The sequence below is a fragment of the Podarcis filfolensis genome, assembly GCF_964270895.1.
Source record: "Podarcis filfolensis genome assembly, chromosome: 1".
Classification (NCBI taxonomy): domain Eukaryota; kingdom Metazoa; phylum Chordata; class Lepidosauria; order Squamata; family Lacertidae; genus Podarcis; species Podarcis filfolensis.
In genome coordinates, this window is record NC_139604.1 from 74,849,022 (window position 1) to 74,870,435 (window position 21,414).

General features: G+C 45.8%; 1 protein-coding gene and 1 long non-coding RNA gene across 5 annotated transcripts in view; both read right to left on the reverse strand.

Annotated features, from left to right (window-relative positions):
* The window catches only part of ANO3 (anoctamin 3), a 238,764-nt gene that overhangs the window by 41,805 nt on the left and 175,545 nt on the right, over window positions 1–21,414 (reverse strand). For all 4 annotated transcript variants that reach the window (XM_083597851.1, XM_083597850.1, XM_083597852.1 and 1 more), the window contains 6 exons: window positions 20,154–20,285; window positions 18,831–18,937; window positions 16,022–16,077; window positions 14,404–14,525; window positions 11,804–11,938; window positions 2,166–2,262 (listed from right to left, as the gene is read on the reverse strand). In XM_083597851.1, the coding sequence (XP_083453977.1) occupies window positions 2,166–2,262; window positions 11,804–11,938; window positions 14,404–14,525; window positions 16,022–16,077; window positions 18,831–18,937; window positions 20,154–20,285 (649 nt within the window). The remainder of the gene's footprint in view (window positions 1–2,165; window positions 2,263–11,803; window positions 11,939–14,403; window positions 14,526–16,021; window positions 16,078–18,830; window positions 18,938–20,153; window positions 20,286–21,414) is intronic.
* On the reverse strand, window positions 3,941–10,531 carry LOC310756543. The gene is made up of 3 exons (XR_014544923.1): window positions 9,928–10,531; window positions 9,587–9,739; window positions 3,941–4,706 (listed from the first exon to the last, which is right to left on the reverse strand). It is a non-coding gene; the product is annotated as an uncharacterized lncRNA (long non-coding RNA).

The following is a 21,414-nucleotide window of genomic DNA, read 5'->3' on the forward strand; positions in this document are numbered from 1 at the left end:
CTCACCATTTAGACACAGTGTCTACGACACTTTTATTAATGGAAGGAGACTTCACTGCCAGTGTTTAACTACTCTATAACTACACTGTGTTACATATAACCCCAAAGTCTAAGGAACAGCAATGGACCTTAGCAATGTGATGCTTGTAAGGCGATGGGTATCTGGGGGAAAAGGAGTGCTGAGGAGGCTGAATAGTTTGCTGTAGGAGGATTTCATTCCCCACACAAGATGACATACTTAATTAGATGCCTTGAGACTTTTTCTCTTGCACAGTCCTCTTGAGGAACTGCAAACCTTAGCTAATTTAACACATCCCTGTTTTAACAGGAATGCCGTTTTCCAATACGAAAATATTTACCAGAGAGGGGATGAAATGTTTACACAAAACAGACAACTATAATATATTTCTTTAAAGTGAATGTAATAAAAATGGTTTAAACAACATTTATAGGGTAGAATCCCTCTGGAATGTTTTATTTTCTTTTGAATGAATCCACTATACAGCATGTAGTTATTTAACACATATGTCTGATAAGCACTCAGGCCTCAGATGATTTAAAGTGCACATTTGAAAAAGTGCACATTTACTACCCATTGCTCAAGAATATCAGCTTGGTAAGTGTGCTCCGTGAATTTCATTACATTGAATGTGGGATTCAAAGGTAACTCTGGTGTGGGTGGGTGTGTTTATAGACAGACAGACAGACAGACAGACAGATAGACAGAGAGAGTGCTATTAAAGGACTGGGAGGTAAATAAAATGACTGGGGAGTGATTTGTTGTATGTGTGAATCAGATGAAAATAGGAATGCTTCTGTTTTCAAATGGAAGTAGAAAAACCACAAATTCTTACAAATTAATGAAACAAAACAACTGTAATCTGTTGTTTTACATTGTATTTATGTATTTGTTTAGTAATAATACAGATGAGTAAGGAATACTGTGATCTTATTTTCATTTACGTGAAAGAAAGCCCCATTGAACTCAGTAGGGCCTGCTATTGAATACACACATATAGGCAGGGCTTTTTTTCAGCCGGAACTTACCAGAACTCGGTTTTGGCACCTCTCAGGTGGGCACCATTGCCATTATAAGAGAACAAGGGAGGTGTTCATGGTGAGTTCCAGCACCTCTTTTTCTAGAAAAATAGCACTGCGTATAGGTTTGCTATATCTGTAAAACTGCTTTCGTTATATATCCAGTGAATTCTTTCTGTTTGCAGAAGGCCTTTTGCTTTGTACAACAACTTTCCCTCCCCCTCCTCTCCTCTCCCTGTGTGCCCCATAACCCCTCTCCTTGATTGGAATAAAGCCCAGATCAGATGTTTTGGACGTGGAAGGAGAGGGAAATTCTGCTTTTCAAGCAGAAGTTCTTTCATGAACGTAATTACTTCATTGGATCCAACCCCATGACTACATAAATTAATCAAGAGCCAAAATGTACACAGGGTATACTGTTGGTCATGGGTCCAGAATATGTGAGCATCCTACTGATAACCCCACAACAAATCGGGCATTGAGTATTTGCATTCCGCTCTTGAAAAGTCTTGAAGTGGTGTTTAAGTGTTTGATGTGAATTCATAATCATTTTTTGTCTCTGCAGAGCAGAAATATTTTCCTACAGAGTGGGAAGACAGGGAGGCAGGCTCTCAGCCCCACCACTGATAGCAATGGGCCAAAGATATTCACTTGGCCTGGGTTGCTTTTATAGGTTCTATCACAATAAACTTTTTTGGCAGGGCAAATCCTTGTGAAGTGATGAGCATGAAAGCTGAATATATTTTTGGATTTGCTGCTGAAGAGTCCACCAAGCACCACTGTGCATTATAGGAGTGGGAACCTCTGGCTCTCCAACTGCCGCTGACCCACAATTCTCATCAGTCCTAGAAGGATAGCCAATGGTCATGAATGGTGAAAGCTACAGCTCATAATAATAATAATAATTTATTATTTGTACCCCGCCCATCTGGCTGGGTTTCCCCAGCCACTCTGGGCAGCTTCCACAGAGACAAAAAATACACTAAGCTCAGCGACTTATGGAGGGCCAGATGTCTCCCACATGTGGTACAATGGAAAAACATTTGACTGAAATGACAACAAGAGGCCGTGTGCAGTTTCCAACTGATGTATCTGAAGCATAGGCTTCTAGAGCACAAAATAACTTACCTTTGCGTAGATGCAGCTTTCATTGAGTTTTTGCAGGGTGCAATTCTTCTCACACATTGGACACATGACAGTTTCATTTGCCTCGCAGATCTCTCTGCTGCACCAGGAAATAAAGACAGTGAATGTTTATTCAGGGATGACTGATGTTTATGACATTTATTATGGTAGCTGACACAGGCCGCAAGGCTTCTGATATTTGCAGCATTGTGTTTCTACCTTACTTTGGAAGCTGGACCTAAACTTATTTCATTGCACAGGCACAACACAGGACATGGCAGTTTAATTATGATTTCATTGACAGTAGGATTTTTGGAAGTTCTGTTTCACTTTACCACCCCCCCCAAGTCACATGATGGTCCTGGGATGTAGCCAAGGCAGATACCCTGGCAGGAAAAAAACCCTCAGAACTGAGTACATAAAGTCAGCATGAAGTTGCTGGTGCAAGTTGCTTCTTCCTGATTTTGTATGATTCCTCTTTCCATTGCAGCCTCCTGCACCACAACCCAGGCCCCAAATGACACACACATGGGGCAGGATGAAGAGTCCAGATATTCCCAGACGTTTGGATTGTATCAATCTATGTCTTTGATATTGCCTGGCTGGTGATGATGATTAAAATTTCTCCCAGGCCTTGCTACAAAAACAGAGAAATTTCTCTCAGGTCTTTCTACAAAAGTAGATATGGAATAAGAAATATTTAAACCCATGCATTTCCTTTTTAAGCAACTGCTATCGACTGCTAAAACATGATAATCTTAGTTTTGTTTCTAGACATGAAGCCCATATCAACTATAGTGCTTGCCAGTTTAATCATTGACTTATCTGAATACTGGGCTAGGTTTGAAACTCCAGTTGCCACAATCAAGACTCATAATCAAATAAAAAATTCAGAAACTGCTGAAGGGATGTCTAGCTGTGAATATTAATTACCCCTCTGTTACCTGTGCATCATGTTTCGTGAAAGCAAGTTCTGTTATGCAGATTTGTTTTAAAAATCAAATTCATCACAAACCACTAGAGGGAATACTAACTTTACCTAAGTGCCAGCCTGTTACATAACTCCAAGAATTGAATTGCACTGCTGTATGCTTTTTAAAATACAACCAGCATTAATCACTGAAAACAGAAGGTTTCAAGGTGTGGGCCAGAATGAAGGCATATCAGCCATGCACTATGTTAACTGTTAAAAAAAAGAGATGTTTCTAGTTACATCCTCTTCCTTCTGGAAAGCAAGAACCTGTCCCCTAAACAAGTTTGTATGAGTACCTGTTATGTGTATCTAGTGCAAAGGGACCTGTATTCTGCAGATGCTCAGAGTCATATATCTCATATGATTGTAAGTACTTCATATGTAATTATATTAAGCAATTACATATGAAGTAATTATATGGTGAAAACTGCTGAATGCCTGTTGTTGCATCATGTATTACTATGATATATACAAATATATAAAATAACTGAAGAAGATCAATGAGTCTGTTGATGAGTCAAAATCTGTTCTGTATCAAACTTTCCATTGGTTCATATTATCCAGGTTGCCAGCTACGAAGGCACATAACATGTCTGCAAAATATTACAAAACTGAGTTGTTAATTGCGTTAACTGATGTTTCTGTTTGTTTTAATAGTGTCTTATGTTGTATTTTATGGTGCCATGCACAATGAGGTATTTTATGTTGTAGCCCATCATGGGGTCATGAAATGACAAATGATGGGATAGAAGTGGAAATAGTAGATAGATAACTAAACAAAGTATCCCAGTCCTGGCTTCTTGCACTTAAAATGGGTTTCTGATTACACAAAGCTCTGCTGAGGCCTGGCTAGCAAATGTTACATTTTGTGGACAAACCTATGTAGCCATTATCGACACACTCTGCTCCTTTTTCAGTTACGAGCATCAACGATTTTGGAATCCAGTAGTCTTAAAACCAGATGGCTTTGTATTGACGCATTAAATTAATAGTTATGTCTTTTGGGGATGCTAATTTGTCAAACTGACATGAAGTCTTGTTGCATAATGAAAATCCAGGATGATCCTTGTGTTCCTTGACACTTTAGTTGATGAAGGTTAAAACAGTGCAGTGAATGTACTGCAGTTGTGCAGTGTAGCTATGCAATTAATATGTTAGGAATAATAACCACGTTTTCTGAGTTAGGGAGGAAGACATTTAATTAATTAATTTTCAATGCTTTTCTGATCATTCCGTCAGCAAACATTTCAGCTTGACAGACAGAATGACACCCCTCCCCCTTCTCCTCACATGTGTCAGGGACTGGCTGGATAAAGTAGTAGGAGGCACCAGCCAGTGAACCCCCAAGGGAACCCCAAGAGAAGGATGGCTCAGAAGCTGGGGATTGGTAGTGGGACACTGAGGAGAGGTCAGAGGGAGAAGATTGGGAGGAGGGGATGGATGCTGAAGAGGCAACAGGGTTTAGTGAGCAGGAAGAGCCTGTGACAGGGAATAGTTCTGACTCTGAGGCTGAAGCAGAGAAGGGGGGGGAGGTCAAGAGACTGCTGAAGAATCCATGGAGTCTTCCTCTCCTGCTGTTATGTACTGAGTTGAATAGGATCCAAACTGCAGCAGTCTGATTGGTCCTAGAACAATAGGATTCAGAATGCAGCAGTCTGATTGGTCCTAGAACAATGCAGCAGTATGATTGGTTGGCAGGAACCACCCAATCATGCTCCAGATAGAAGTGAATCCACAACCTGATTGGCTTACAGTAGAATTCCGGAATTAGCCAATCATGTGCAGCCCATTGTGTAAATAATGTATATAAAGCAGATACCTTGAGGGGACTTTCATTCATTCCTCCTCACCACTATGAGCTGAATAAAGAGCATGAAATCACTGTGCGACTCTGAGTATATTTCACTGGCGACGAAGGTGGGATCCCGCTGAGCTGACTGCCACACACAGCACCGCAGCACCGCCACCTGCCGCACCGCTGCCTCGCACCGTGTATCCAGGCTTCAGCTCCGGGACACAAGGAACTCAGAATGGCAACCGACAGCAGCTTCTCGCCGTTCAACCCAGCATCTGGAGACTGGGAAGCGTACGCCTCCCGTTTCACCTTCCTCCTAGAAGCCAAAGGGGTCACCGAGGAAGAAGACGCCAAGAAGAGGGCAATATTCTTCAGCGTCTGCGGAGAGGAGACGTTTGAAATCGCCCGGGCTCTCCTTGCGCCTGAAGACGTTGCTACTGTTCCATACAAAACAATAATGGAACAGCTGAAGGGGCACTTTTCGCCACAGCCCTCAGTGGTGGCTCGTCGAAATGCCTTCTACGCAAAGCGGCAAGCCCCTGGGGAAACCATAACTGGGTTTGTGACCTCTCTCCGCCAAGCTGCCCGGTTCTGCAACTTCTCAGAGCTGGAGAACATGCTTCGTGACCGCCTCGTCGGTGGCCTGAAGGATGAGAAGCTGCAACGACGCCTCTACGCTAAGAAGAACCTAACGTTCCAGGTCGCTCTGGAGGAGGCCCTGGCAATGGAAGCTGCCGAGAGGTCGACGCAAGAGGCACGGCCGAGCCAGCCGTCCCAACCGAGGGTCCACCACGAAGACCTCACCGACGACTCAGGATCCAACCGGGAGGAGGTGCTCCGAGTACAGCAGCGCACTCAAGCAGCCCACATACCACAGCAGCCTCGACGAGAAGGAGGGAACTGCGCAAGCTGTGGAGAAAGTCACGAGAGGAGGACCTGCCGTTTCCGCAACGCAGAGTGCAGGCAGTGCAGAAAATTGGGACACATCGCCCGGGTGTGTCGGGCTCGGCCCACCCGACGCCAGGCATCAGATGACCAATCCAAGAGCCCCAGGTCCCGGGGCCCAACGCACCAAGGCAACTCGACGGAGCTCACGGACTTTCAGGTATACCAGTTGCCCCACCCCAACGTAGAGAAAATTTATGTAGAGGTACAGATAGAGGGGGCCCCATGCCGCATGGAGCTTGACACGGGTTCAACTCTATCCATAATCTCGGCAAGGACCTTAAGGAAACTGTGTCCCACTGGGGGTCCCAAACTCAGGCCGGCCCCATTCACCCTCCGGGACTTCCAGAAACGTAAGGTCCCCACAATGGGGGTGGGGACCTTCAGGGTGCAGTACCGAGGGCGGACGCGGCAACTGGACTTGCTTGTGGTCAAGGGCCCCTACATTAGCTTACTGGGATTGGCATGGTTTGGACCACTGGGGCTAGCCGTCACCGGGGTGAACCACACTACCTTACAAGGGGACGTGGATGCCATATGCAAGGAATTTCCAGGGGTTTTCGATGGGAAATTGGGACAGTATACGGGCCCCCCCATTGCTCTACAGCTTGACCCCGCAGTACGACCGGTCAGGCTCAAGGCCCGCCGGGTCCCGTTCGCCCTGAAACCCCGTATAGACGAGGAATTGGACCGACTCGTGGAGCAAGGAGTGCTGGAGCCGGTGCCTAATGCCCCCTGGGAAACCCCAATCGTCACACCCGTCAAGCCTAATGGTTCGGTCCGCATCTGCGCAGACTACAAATGTACCATAAACAAGGCCCTCACGGCCCATGCATACCCAGTGCCAGTGGTCAGCCATGTCCTTGCTACCCTGGCTGGGTCGAAAATTTTTGGCAAGCTGGACCTGGCTCAAGCATATCAACAGCTGCCAGTAGATGAGGCCACAGCAGAGGCACAGACGATTGTGACGCACAGAGGAGCGTTCAGGGTAAAGCGGCTACAATTCGGTGTCAGCGTGGCACCAGGCATATTCCAGAATCTAATGGACTCTCTCCTTAAAGGGATTCCAGGTGTCACCCCCTTCTTCGATGATGTGTTGATTGCCGGGCCCACACCCGAGGAGTTTGAGGACCGCCTCCGCACCGTTCTGCACCGTTTCCAGACGGCGGGTCTCAAGGTGAAGCGGGAAAAATGTCTACTAGGAGTGCCTCAGGTGGACTTTCTGGGATTTATGGTGGATGCAGAGGGGGTCCACCCGACTGGGGACAAGGTACGGGCCATTTGTGATGCCCCAGCACCCAAGAACAAGACTGAACTTCAGGCCTTCTTGGGACTATTGAACTTTTACCATTCCTTCCTTCCCCACAAGGCGGCGGTAGCGGAGCCCCTACACAGACTCCTGGACAAGCGGGCCCCTTGGGTGTGGGGCCAGCGCCAGGAGGCCGCATTCCAGGCAGTCAAGGACTTGCTTGTCTCAAACTCGGTCTTGGCACACTTCGACGAGAGGCTGCCGGTGGTGCTAGCATGCGACGCCTCACCCTATGGCATTGGCGCTGTCCTGGGACACCAACTCCCGGATGGAAGAGAGGTACCGGTGGCATACTTTTCCCAGACACTCAACGCAACCGAGCGGAACTACTCGCAAATCGACAAGGAGGGTCTGGCAATCGTGAAGGGAGTAAAAAAATTCCATGATTTCTTGTACGGGCGGCCCTTCACCGTGGTGACTGACCACAAGCCGTTGCTTGGCTTGTTTGCCCCCGAAAAGCAGACCCCCCAAGTGCTGTCTCCTCGCGTCCTCAGGTGGTCAATTTTCCTTGCCAGCTACCAGTATGCACTGATTCACCACCCTGGGAAGGCGATGGGCCATGCGGACGCCCTCAGCAGGCTACCACTACCGGAAACAGGCCCCGACCCAGCACCTGCACAAGAGGTTATGAGCCTGGAGCTGCTTCCCGAGCGCCCCATTCAGGCACAAGAAGTTGCACACCATTCCAAGAAAGATAGGGTCATCTCCCGGGTCCTGGACTGGGTGTGGAGGGGATGGCCCAGCAGCAGCCCCGGGCCAGAATTCGCCGGCTACACAACCCGCAAACATGAACTGTCGGCCCACAAAGGGTGCCTGTTATGGGGAAGCAGGGTCGTTGTTCCCCAGCCCCTCCGCAAAAGGGTCCTCACAGCCCTACACGAGACACACCCAGGGGTAGTAAGAATGAAGGCCCTTGCCAGGAGTTATGTGTGGTGGCCGGGGATCGACGGAGAGATAGAGGCCTGGGTCAAACACTGCCAGGCCTGCCAAGAATCCCGCCCAGATCCCCCAAGGGCCCCAGTCCAGTCCTGGGAGTCCGCCCGAGCACCATGGTCACGCCTGCATGTGGACTTCGCTGGCCCCTTTCAGGGGAAAACATTCTTCATAGTGGTGGACTCTTACACCAAATGGCTGGAAGTCGCACTGGTACCGTCCACTTCTACGTCCGCAGCCATCCGGGTACTACGCAGGCTGTTTGCAACCCACGGGCTCCCTGACACTCTCGTCTCAGACAACGGGACTGCATTTACGTCAGGAGAATTCCAAACCTTCACAGCGCAGAATGCCATCCGCCACATCCGTTCAACGCCATTCCACCCTGCCACCAATGGCCAAGCAGAACGCATGGTGCGGACCACCAAGGACACCCTTCGCCGCATGACGCAAGGGGATTGGGAGTACCGCCTTGCCACATTCCTTCTAGCACAGCACAGCACCCCCAGCTCAACGACTGGCCGGAGCCCCGCTGAACTACTAATGGGTCGGCGCCTTGCAATCAGATTGGACCGCCTTCACCCCGATAGAGCTCAGGATGAGGTAGTGGTGGGGGAAGGCAGGAACCCCCGGACCTTCGAGGCCCAGGACCCAGTGTACGCAAAGAATTTTGGGGCAGGCCCTGCATGGGTACCCGCCACAGTCACCAGGGTCACTGGCCCCGTGTCGTACGAGGTGCTAACAGATGGGGGGCAATGCTGGCGCCGCCACTGCGACCAGATACGGCGACGATTCCCGGGAGAAAACCAGGAGGAGGAGGACAGGTCAGAGGAGTCCCAAGGGAACAGTGGGGCAGTGAGGCCCATAGAGCAGCAGGGGCAAGCAGGAGAGGCTGAATCAGTAAATACAGAGAGGACCCGTGAGGCCGAAAGGACACCGGAACCAGAACCACGACTGAGCGAGCCGGTTGCGCCAGACCATACAGCCCCATCACAGCCAGCATCCTTGGAACACGAGCCAGAACCTGAACCCCGGACCAGGGAACACCTCAGGCCGCAACGCACACGTAGGCCGCCGGCGTACCTTGAGGACTATGAATGTGACCTCCCGGGCAGGACTGGAACTTAGAGGGGAGGGGTGTTATGTACTGAGTTGAATAGGATCCAAACTGCAGCAGTCTGATTGGTCCTAGAACAATAGGATTCAGAATGCAGCAGTCTGATTGGTCCTAGAACAATGCAGCAGTATGATTGGTTGGCAGGAACCACCCAATCATGCTCCAGATAGAAGTGAATCCACAACCTGATTGGCTTACAGTAGAATTCCGGAATTAGCCAATCATGTGCAGCCCATTGTGTAAATAATGTATATAAAGCAGATACCTTGAGGGGACTTTCATTCATTCCTCCTCACCACTATGAGCTGAATAAAGAGCATGAAATCACTGTGCGACTCTGAGTATATTTCACCTGCTGTAACAATTTCCCCTTCCCCCTGGTCTCCAAGAACACACAGGATAAGGAGGAGAGCAGAACAGAGGCCAGTGGTATGCACATGCAATTTGAGAATGCTTGGAAACATCTGAAAGAGGAAGAGCCTTAGAAAGGGTAGAAGGCAGGGACCTTCAGTCCTGGCAACTGCTCAGTGGCGTAGCGTGGGGGGTGCAGGGGGGGCGGGCCGCACCGGGCGCAACATCTGGGGTTAGGGCAAATCCATGGGTTAGGGGGCACAAATCCACGGATTAGGGGGCGCAAATCCACGGATTAGGGGGCGCAAATTACTTGCCTTGCCCCGGGTGCTGACAACCCACGCTACACCACTGCAACTGCTCTACAGGGGCAAGACCTACTGGGATGTGTTTCTGAGTTGTATGCCGTTTCTTTGAATAAAGAGTTAACTTCACTGATGATGGAGTCTTGTGCCTTTCGTGTGACCTGTGTCTGACTCCGGTCCCTGGCAACATGATGGTTCATGGGTTCTCACAACACACACACACACACACACACACCCAAGCCAATTTGGGGAGCCATGTGAGGAGAGGGCCCTTTGCACACATGGATGTATTGGCACAGGGCTTCTACAGATGAGCCTCTTTAGCTGAATCCCACCCACAGTTTTGATTATCAAAAGGCTTTCACAAATGTTTGTTTGTTTGTTTGTTTAAAGCATTTCTATCCCATTTCCCCTCATAATGATGCCTACTGGAATGAGATTTCTCCCCCAGAATATTTTTGTGGGTTTGCCGTCTGTTTACTGTGAATAAGACTGTTTTGTGGTTTGGCCTTGAGGCATGGTGGATCAATGTCAGGGACAGTAGAGGGTTAATGGGACCAGGAGGATTGCTCAAACCTATTGGCCAGGTCTGGGGTTACCTTCCATTTGTTAGGGAAAGGTCTTGTCTAAAAGGCCTGTAGATTCTTAATAACAGGCAGGACCTATCAAAACATCTGGAGAAAATTTTTGGATCAGAGACTTTAATGTGCATCATAAACTTGTTCTAAGTAATGGTTCTAATTTCAAACTGCTGTTACGCTTTTTTCCAAGAAAGAACAGACTAGCTGCTATTTGTTGTCTGCTATGTTTTAATTAAGTTTATTACATGTGAAAAAACAGTAAAATATATTATTTTAAAAGAATAGGACATTAGAAGGTTTTGGACAATTCTGCTTTGGGGGGGGGGGCATAGCTTTCTTCCCCCATCCAACCTAAGAGCTGTGTGTTTGTATTCAGTGAAGTCACTGAATCATTAGAACTTTGCTTGTGCAACAGAACTCCAACCCCCTCATCCCTTCACAAACCCCAAATTTCCTCCGGGTTTCCCCCAATCCTCCAGAGCAATGTTGTTGGTTTTTATTTTATTGGAGGAGGGACACCAAAACAGCATCTCGGCATTGATTTCTTCCTTAAAGGTAAAGGGACCCCTGACCATTAGGTCCAGTTGTGACCAACTCTGGGGTTGCGGCACTCATCTCACTTTATTGGCCAAGGGAGCCAGCGTACAGCTTCCGGGTCATGTGGCCAGCATGACTAAGCCGCTTCTGGCTATTTATCTACTTGCACTTTGACGTGCTTTCGAACTGCTAGGTTGGCAGGAGCAGGGACCGAGCAACGGGAGCTCACCCCGTTGCGGGGATTCGAACCACCGACCTTCTGATCAGCAAGTCCTGGGCTCTGTGGTTTAACCCACAGCGCCACCCGCGTCCCGATTTCTTCCTTGCTCTCCTGTAATTCATAACATTGTCACATTGTGCTTTTCCTCAACTTCTCTCTACATCACTGGCTGTTGCCAAAGGGGGTAAGAGAATGTACAAAGTGATGGTAGCACAACACAAGGTAATTGAGGCAAGATAACTTTATGATGCACAGGTCAGAATGGGAAGATTTTAGTTTCAAATGCAACATTGCATTGTCATGCTTTTATTTTATGGTCATCCTAGAATAATAACTTTTCAGTATAGAGAGAGTCATTTTGTCCCATCCCCCCCACCTTTTGATGTAAATGCTTATCTAAGGAGGGAAAGTAGCTCATACCAGAATTTTATTTCATTTTTAATTACTGTGAAGTGGATCCTCTGCATCTCAAAATAATCCTTCAAAAGCAAACAGAAACTGGACTGAAGATGACCACACACTAAGAGCATGCTGTGTTATGATTTTATAAAAGGGGACATCCCCACACCTCTTACCTTACTTGGCTGGAATCCATGGTAAATAATCCATAAAGGAAAACAAACAGCCCAACAAGTGCAGCAGGAATGAGCATCCCAGTATACCATCCCAGCCAAGCGAAATAAAGGCCAATTTTCTCTCCAAAATACCGCCTGTGTAAGAAAAAGGTAAATATGCAATATGCTTAAATGTCAAATTAATTGAATGCCAATGCCAGCCTTGGCAACAGAGCATTCACCTTAAGTGGAAGTGGAACTACTCTTCAGTTGGGATGGGATTTGGTTAGAAATGGGTATGGCAAACCCCTTTTATTTCACTTCAACATATAATCTGAAGGCCTTTGATTGCATTCAAGGTCAGCTTTCCCAATCTGGTGCTGGCCAGATGTTTTGGACTACAATTTACCTAAATCCCAGTCAGCTGAGTAATAGTGAGGGGCAATGGGAGTTGTAGTCCAAATTTGGAGTTCATCACAGTGGAAAAGCCTGTTCTGGACCATACATATTTTTAATCTAACACAGTCAGGCACAACTAGAGTCCTGTCTGTTTCCGAAGAATGGTCATTGTAGAGACTCTTGGAGCAGGGAGTATTGTTGCCGTCACTGACTACAGGTTTTAAAAGTACATATGGATGCAACACTAAACCATAGTTTAACATGGCATGAGCAAAACTCTGCAGCAAAGTTGGCCCTGCAAATGGGCAGAGTGAGATGGTCACCTTGGGGCAGCTGATTTTGGTGGTCATAAAAGGGAAGCAAATTGCTAGTTATTATGTTATTACAATTGTATTTTTGTGGGACTTCGTTGCTGAAATGACTTGGCCTTACCTGAGTACTAGACACTTTGACTTGCTGTTCTGCTCTGGCAGCAAAATGTTTTAGGTAAACCTTGCTCTGTGGTTGTTGTATTTTCATAGTTTTACTTCTGATTTTTGCTTAACTGCAATTTCTTGTATTGATGTGTTAATGTTAACCATAGTTTGTTTAAAACCTTAACCTTTGGATTTTGAAACTGGCTTGTTTCAAAACAACAACCCATAGTTTAGAAGAAGAAGAAGAGTTTGGATTTGATATCCCGCCTTTCACTCCCCTTGAGGAGTCTCAAAGCGGCTCACAATCTCCTTTCCCTTCCTCCCCCACAACAAACACTCTGTGAGGTGAGTGGGGCTGAGAGACTTCAGAGAAGTGTGACTGGCCCAAGGTCACCCAGCAGCTGCATGTGGAGGAGCGGAGACACGAACCCGGTTCCCCAGATTACGTGACTACCGCTCTTAACCACTACACCACACTGGCTCTCAGTTTTAGCTTGGAACACTAAACGTCAATTAATGGAAAACAGAAGAAAAACTTTAAAAATCCTCCTGAGATGCCACAGGAGGAGAGGGGATGGGGGAAATGCATGAACCATTGGTTTGCTTGGCTTGTTCATGTCACATTAAACAATGGTTTAGCCAGATGTCAAAATGCAGCCAGAGTCTCTGGATATGGCCTAGGCAGTCTTTCCTTGCACACATGCCAATAAGTAGATCTGGTAACACCAGTAGCAGGTGGCATGGTGGGGTGGCAGCACTCACCAGACTACTGGGTTGTTGCATGTCTGCTGCTTATCAGAAGGGAGAGGGAAAGTGAGAGGTGCTGGCAAAGTTGGCACATTGCAAATGGACTGGCACAGCCAATTCAGTGTGATTGCACTACTGTATTTGCACTACTGTGTTTATTTGCAGATGCATGCTAAATTATCTTACATTTTCTGAATACAGCATGCATTTCATCATCAGAACTAAGAAACAAATCAAAGATTAAAAAAAATCAATTTATACACTACTTAAAGCAGAGATGGAGAACTTTTCTCAGGCTGAGGGCTGGATTCTATCATTCATCCAGAGGTCGGAAAAGTGCATGGCACAATAAGTGTCTACCTACACAGGCCAGATTTAAACTGTACAAAAGCCAGAGGTTTATTTTTTACATATACAGGGCCGTCTTACCCATAGGCACTAGGGGTGCGGGGCACCTGGGCACCAGGCTCTCGGGGCGCCAGGCTGAGAGTCCGGGGCCAGAGAGTTGAGTCCGGGAAAGAGCCCGCCCGTTGGTCGGAGCGCCACGGTGGGCTTTTCTGCTGCGGGCGGCTCTGCACTGCAGGTTCGGGGGCGACTGAGCCAGTGAGACCTGATGAAGCCAGCCGGCTCCGCCCTCCTGTATGCCTGGGACTGGGCAACCTGAAGGGGGGCACCGGGTGGATCTTTGCACCATGGCGCTGCATTTGCTTAAGACAGCCCTGTACATATACCCCCTCCATCCTCTAACTAGCAAAGGAAGAGACATTACTACAGTTCAAAGACACATTCCAGTCAGGCAAAACCACTTGAGACTGCAGAACACTATTGGTGAGGGGTGGGGCCTAAGGACAAGGGGTGGGGCCAAGGGAATGTCCCAAGGGCCAGATAACAGCGGCACAATAGGATGCATTCAATCCCTGGAACAGAGGTTACCCAACCAATTTAAAACACTAGGCTGATAGAAGGAGACTGTTCACAGCAGAATGTTCATTGGAATGCCATTCAGCCTTCCTCCCTTTTCATGGGACTAAACCAAGTTCTGCAATATTCTTGGAGTACCTGATCAAATCCAAAGGCTGGTATTTATACCACATTCCCCACCGTGCCCAGCGCTCATATAACAGATGTCGATGATTCTGGGCTCCGTGAGTTTTGATGGGATGCCTGCTCTTGTGACTTCCCTGGAAGACAGATAGTGGAGGAGGGGGGGATTGTTATGTGCTTATACAAAAGAAAAGGGTTCTTATAAAGAAATTAAGAAAAATATTAAAACAACATTTCTAATGGAACAGGACAGTTGCTCCACGTATTACTAAACAATGCTGAACAGTACAGTCTTGAGCGTACTCTGCTCAAGCTGAGGTAATTATAAACATCTCCACAGAAGGAAAACATTATTTTGGAACAAAAACAGAGAGATCCTTCTGGAAGTGCTTTGTCTTGACAGCATAGAACTGAAGTACTTTCCAGCTGGAAGATACTGTCCATTATTAATGCAAGTATATGGTGCATTTATGTATAAAGTACACAATTGTTACATTCATCCTCACAATAATTCCCATGTTTAAAAATATGAGGAGAAGGAAAAGCAATGTGAATATGTGTGTGTGTGTGTGTAACATAAAGTTATTGTATTGTTAATGATATTGCTTGTCTCAATATTGAAATTTAATTATTATTTTTTTAAAAAATACTTCTTTTTTGCTAGTGTAAAGTGGGGCACCCAATTTATGCAGGCTGCAGTCCCCCCACCCCACCCCGAGAAGCCGCTCTTGAGGACTGGTGGAAAGTTTTGACTGCAGGTGGGGATTGACAAAAATTGGGGGCCCACCTTATGTGAATGGAAGTACTTCCCTCTAGCATAAAGCCACTGCAGTGAGTTGAAATAACATATTCCATTGTTTTATACTAATGTAGACCACCACTTAGATCCTCTTCCAAGTTTTGGGGTGCATAGAAATTTTGTTAATCAAAAATATTAATATAATGTAATATAATAATATATAATAATATATGTACTATGCTACCTATGATTATCTGCTTTCCAGGAAACAAAGTTCCTATTGCCTATTGCATGGACTAGAGAAACTTTTTTCAGCCAGAAGGCCACAGTCCCTTCTGGGCAAACTTACAGGAGTCAAAGGCAAAATCAGACAGAGCAATGAATTCAAATATCACCTTTGTACTGCAGGCTAGCTTCCACACATACACACAGTTCTCTTTATCCTCCATTCAAGAAAGCAAGAGTTTGAGAGCACATCCCAGCCAGGCAACAAACAAACAAGAAAACCTCAAGGAGAGTGCAAAGCAGAGCCAGGAGGGACTGTGCCTGGGATGGGTGCATGTCCTGGGGCCGGATAAAGGGGCTTGGAGGGCCATATGCAGCATCTGGACCTGAGGCTCCCCCTTGCTTGTGGGTGTTGTGCCTTAGGATAGAACCTTGTGTTCATGAATAAACATGCTTTCGACGGGTTGCATGCTATGCAACAAATGACATCTAGCGCAACAAAAAACTACACAACGAAGATAGTTTGAAGAAGGGGTCCTCAGAGAAGACTGGCAGAGCGGAGAAACAGAAATACCTGAGAGCAAATTTACATTTCATTTGCGGACTGCAGGAGGTTAACGCAAACTTAGAATGAACATACCATACTCAAAGCACTACTACTTAATCTACCTCGTGAGGTGGAAATGCAGCTTCGTAAGTTCCGTTGTTGAGTAATCTGTTAATGCCTAGGGAATGAAGAAGAAGACAATAACACAACTTAGAAATCAGGTTCCTCAACACAAGTGCTAACATCCAAGTGCTGCTCCAAAATGTGGATTTCGTTAACGTTATTTCTGCATTTCATTTGTGATATTTTTAGCTGACTGTAAACCACTTAGAGATTTTCTTTGAAATATGAAGTAGCATATAAATTTCCGTATTAAGAATATTTTCTGGCTTTGTTCATGTTGCCACACATGCCCAGCCCCCCCCCCATTTTTCTGTCTGCTTCTTCTTTTTTTCTAGATAGGTTCAGGGGCAGCGGAGGGGCGGCGTGAGCCCTGGGTGTCACCACTGAGGGGGGTGACAAAATGCTGGCTGGCACTCACAGCGGGGCCTGCAGCGTGCCTGAGCCACGTGTCTCTCCTGGGAGTGACGTGGTGGCTTGGGGGCCCGCAGGCTCCGCGCTGCCCCAAACGGTCTGCCCCCCCCCCCAGCTGTAGGATGGCTGAGTGGGAGGAGGCCAGCTCCTCAGAGGCCCCACAGAGTGTCCTGCCCCAGCTCGCCCCACCCCGCGGGCAGCTGGCCCCACCTCCGCAGGCGGCTGGATATGCCCCCAAGGTTGGCTGGCCCCACCCCTGGGTGTAGGGCACACGTGCCACCCCAGGCGCCCGATTGGCTTGCTCTGCCGCTGGATAGGTTTACCCTGCTGACACACACAGACACACACACACAGCAAACTTGATGCCACCACACAAAGGCCTCAAGTGGGCCTATTGCACTGTAATATCTTCAATGCACACTTGTGCATATGCTTCAGGGTTTGTGTGTGTGTTTTTGCATTGTACAAAAAGGGAATCCTGATGTGAGAGTGTGGTGGATTCCATGTTCTTCTTTGGCTGGTTGCCAACAGGCCAATCCAGACAGGTTTTTACATTTTAAAGGAAATGTCCGAGGTGTGGGGTTTTTTTTTGAGGGGGGGGCAGGCTCAGGCTGCTCTGCATGCCGTGGCCTCTTTCCCTGGCTTTGGCTAGCAGCAGCTCGGGCTACCTCTTTTTTTGCTCTTCAAAATATGGCAACCCTAATTCTAGTTCTCCTTAACGTGAAACGATGAACCCATTCAAAAATCATTATAGGCAAGGCTAATGGTGTTTCAAGTCAAGTCAGCAAGTTTCTCCAAGCAGATAAAAGCTCTTTGCTCTTCTGCTTCTCATCTGGTCATTTGCTAATATGGTTACTGTCAAAAGCTATGAGGCATGGATCAGTTCGCTGCTTGTTGGACTCAAGTCTGAGTTTCAAAGTCCTAGATTAAAAAGTGCTGCTCACAATAAACATGCAGCTCCTACACTGGGGCAGAGGATGCTGTCCTTTATATCCCCCCTAATGCTCACTTTATAAGGATCCCCACGGAATCTCCACAGCTTTAGTTGCAGGAGGAACTTTGTTTCCCCCAGTGACTTGATATACTATTTCCAGTTTCATAATGAGAGTGATGTTGCTTTGTGTGTTTCTTTATTTGTGCTGGCATCTAGCAAAATAAGAACTTGTGGCTCAACTGAACGTTTGGGGGGGAGGTTTGTGTTCTGTTTTGTTATGGCTGGTAAGTGGAACGACTACAGTCTTTGTGTCCCTAAATAAATACATTACTTGCGTCCCTAATCAAAAATAAGTTCCAAAATAATGATAGTGGGCTGGCTATAAAGAAGACTGAGTGTAGGGTGAGGAAATTAAAAGAAGTGGATGTAGATACCTTGCACAAGTATAAGGGCCTCTTCACAAGTGCAGAACACCTTTGGATTCAAGCCTTTATTAACAATCTTTGTCAAATTGACAAGTATTGTTAGTTTTTGGTGAACTTCTAGGGTTGCCATACGTCCAGAATTTCTTGGACATACCCAGAATATTGCAGTCGGAAGCAGCGTCTGGGCGGAAATCGCTAAAATGTCCGGGAAATCTGGATGTGTGGCAACCCATGTTGGCAGTGTATTTTTTGCTGATTTTCCTTAAAAAAATAGCTGAATTTGTGAATTTACCTAAAAGCTCAACTACTTTGCCCCCTCCTCCAAAGCTCAACAACTATTTGAAATATGGTAACCCTATATGAAGAATCTTAGGGACGCCTCTTCCTCCAGGAAGAATTCAAGTGCATTCCAAAGCTTTAGGTTTGTGTTTTAATGTTGATTAAGGGACTCTGCTGTCCTAGCACAACTAATCTGCTTTTTAGAAAGAATTAGGTTGGATCTAGACACATCAAAGAAGCATTTCCATTTAAAGCATTGTAAATTTAAACAGGGAAAACAGGTAGCGAAAAATGGGACTGCACATCGACATCTGGTGGCACAATGTTATATGGCACATACAATGCATATAAATAACTTTTTCTTTACCAGTCCTTAGTCTTTTCATGGTTTGGATAGTGATGGGGAAATGCATTGAAAAATACGGGATGACTGACAGACTAATTAATGGAAACGAGTGTCAACACCATACAAACAAATGAGAATGAATGCAGCACAAATGCTTATTGTAACAAACAAATCAGAAGAAATGTGCAATAAATGTTGGATATAATCTAACATCTGCGTAAGCATTGTGCATGCAAAATTGGATGAAAGCTTAAGAAAGTGTTCATTTGGAGGGTCCCCAGGTGAAAATTCCATGAGGTCTTCTCCAATTGGATGTTATCTATATTTTAGTATAACTATTCACTCAATAATTTTGGCTAGCAGAGGATATGTTGCTAACAACAAGCAGTCTTAATACCCAAGTGGAATTATACCCATTTTTGATTTTCCATCTTCATACTTTGTTCTCTGCAGCATATGGTGTACTATTCTACTTCTCGTGGAGTTGCTGAAGAAACTGTCTTTGTTGTTTATTGTAAAACTGTTGAAGAGATAGTTGATGTCGATTAATTTTCAAAGCAACTGTCAAAATATCACCATACAATATATCTCACAATGAACGAAATAGCTCTACACATTAAATACAAGCACGGGCACCTGCCATTTTCTGCCATTCAAACGTCTGTCAGGAAACTTCCTTTGCCTTTTGGGTTCACCTGCTGTCCTGTTTCCACAGCAGTAGCCCTTCCCAATATCACTCCCCAGCTAGGTTTCCCTTCTGCTGTTGCAGCACGCACTTCTTGTGCCAGAAACCTTTGCCTCCCTGGAATGGTTTGGATGCCATATAGTCATTGATGCCTTTTCCATCCCATGATTTTCAAATAATTAACTCCAATGTGGTTCAGAACCTAAGCTTAGGCTACACTCTTATACCCACTTACCTGGTATTAAGACCTACTGAATTCAGTGGGACGTACTGGTACTTCTGAATAGACACAATTAATATGTTTCTAAAAAAGGGCATGTATTAAGATCTTATTTATATCACTTGAATTGTTCAACTTGTAGTTCAGTCTAGTTAAATGAATACTGAAAAGCAAATCCATGAGTGTCAGGTGACTTCAAATGTTCAAGGATCTCATTGCCCCATTTAAACTGTGAGCAACTAAAACCTGAAACATTTTAATTTCTGCAAGTAGTGCAATTCAAGCAATCTTCAAGCTGGTTCTGAGACAATGGCCTTTTGGAATAAGCTTCCAAAACTTTATGTACACAAAACACTATAGGGTATTTTGCTGACCTGCTAATGTCCAATTGGATGGCCCTGCACCACTGAGATTTCCCTCTTGGGTCACAAAATTCATGAATATGAGATTTATGGTTTTAATCAGGAACATTCAATTGTGATCCTGCTTTATGAAACAAAAATGTAGCACTTGTGATTCTGGCCCTTAGGATTTCAGAGTAGCTTATACATTTTGAATTTAGTATTGTTGCTCTGAGAATACTGCAAAATTACCCTAGAGAAAAGAAAGCCAGTCTAGGGGGTGGTACTGGTGCCTGACCCTACATTGCTAAAGGTTTATCGCTAGAAGATATCACTGAATATAGATGACAGGATTTTTAGAATATAAATACCATTCAGTTTTGACATCAGCCATCTGCTAATGATGATTGATGTTATGTCACCTGCTGAGCAAAAGTGAAATATTAATCAGGGTGCCTTATGAATATATACATATGGGTCCCCCACTTACTGATGTATGCGTGCGCGACTGAAGGGCGCTGTATAGCAATCTGTTTCTTCCAGGTCAGGAAGTGCTTCTTTGTCAAGTTTCATTGGATTTCTGGGCAACCAGCTCTTCAGTTCTCTCATATTCCTCTGCAAACTGGAACATTGGGGTGAAAATTACTTCAATCTCTTGCATGCACTTTGCCTGGAGATTTCGCTACATGCTACCCAGCAATGGGAGGGTTGTACTAGAATGGAAAACAAAGAAGATGAAGCCACGTTCTTTATAATGTCCTCCTCTTCAAAAATGAAGAAAAATAGCTGCATAACCAGGGGATTAAAAAATGTATTGTAAGTGGCACTGCCAACACTAGGAGCATGGGAAGCTGCCTTGTAGCAAGTCAGACCATTGAGTCCCTCTAACTCACTATTGTCTACACTGACTGGCAGTGGCTGTCCAGGGTTTCAAGCAGGAGTCTCTCCCAAACCTACCTGGATATGCTGTGGATTCAACATGAGACACATGTGCTTGCAAGGCAGATGCTCTACTAGTGATGTGTGTTCCTTCCCCTTGCTCTGGTTGGGAAAAATGGAATGGAATGGCCCACATGAATGGATTTAGAGAAGAGAAAAGGAATCTCTGCTAGCCCCTGATGTTTTTTCACTCACAACTCCCTTCTGTGCCAGTCAGCAAATTCAATGGTCAGAGAGTTTTGGAATTGTAGTCCAGCAATATCTGGAGGTTCAGAGCTCCCCTCACATAACTCATGGGTTGCCATTCAGTCTGAGGTGAAATATACAATGAGGCCTCACAAACATAATAGCTGTGTTTCCATTATACATGTTCACTAAACATCCAACCTGTATTCGTAAGCTGCAATAGAATTAATATGTAGGGCCTGTGACAAAACATTGTAGCAAAATAAAAACAGAGTCATCTGCATTTTACATTCTTTGACTCTATTTGGTTTGTTAGTGAGATGTCTCTCCACAAGACAGGACATTAGACTAGATCTATCCGGGCTCTTCTTGTGGTATTTATTTGAATTATTTCTAGGCCACCCCCGTTGACCAAAGTCTCTCCTGGGTGGTTTACAAAAATCAATAAAATATACAAATGCAATGCATAAAACAATCTCTCTCCAAATATTGCTCTTCTATTGAGGGTCAAATTACAGGCCTCTTGAAGTGTTATGAAGAGGAACCACAGGTTTGGTCTGCCCTTGTCACCACAGAGCTCCATCAGATGCTCTCTTGTTCAGCTGCTGCTTCTGATGTGGAGATGC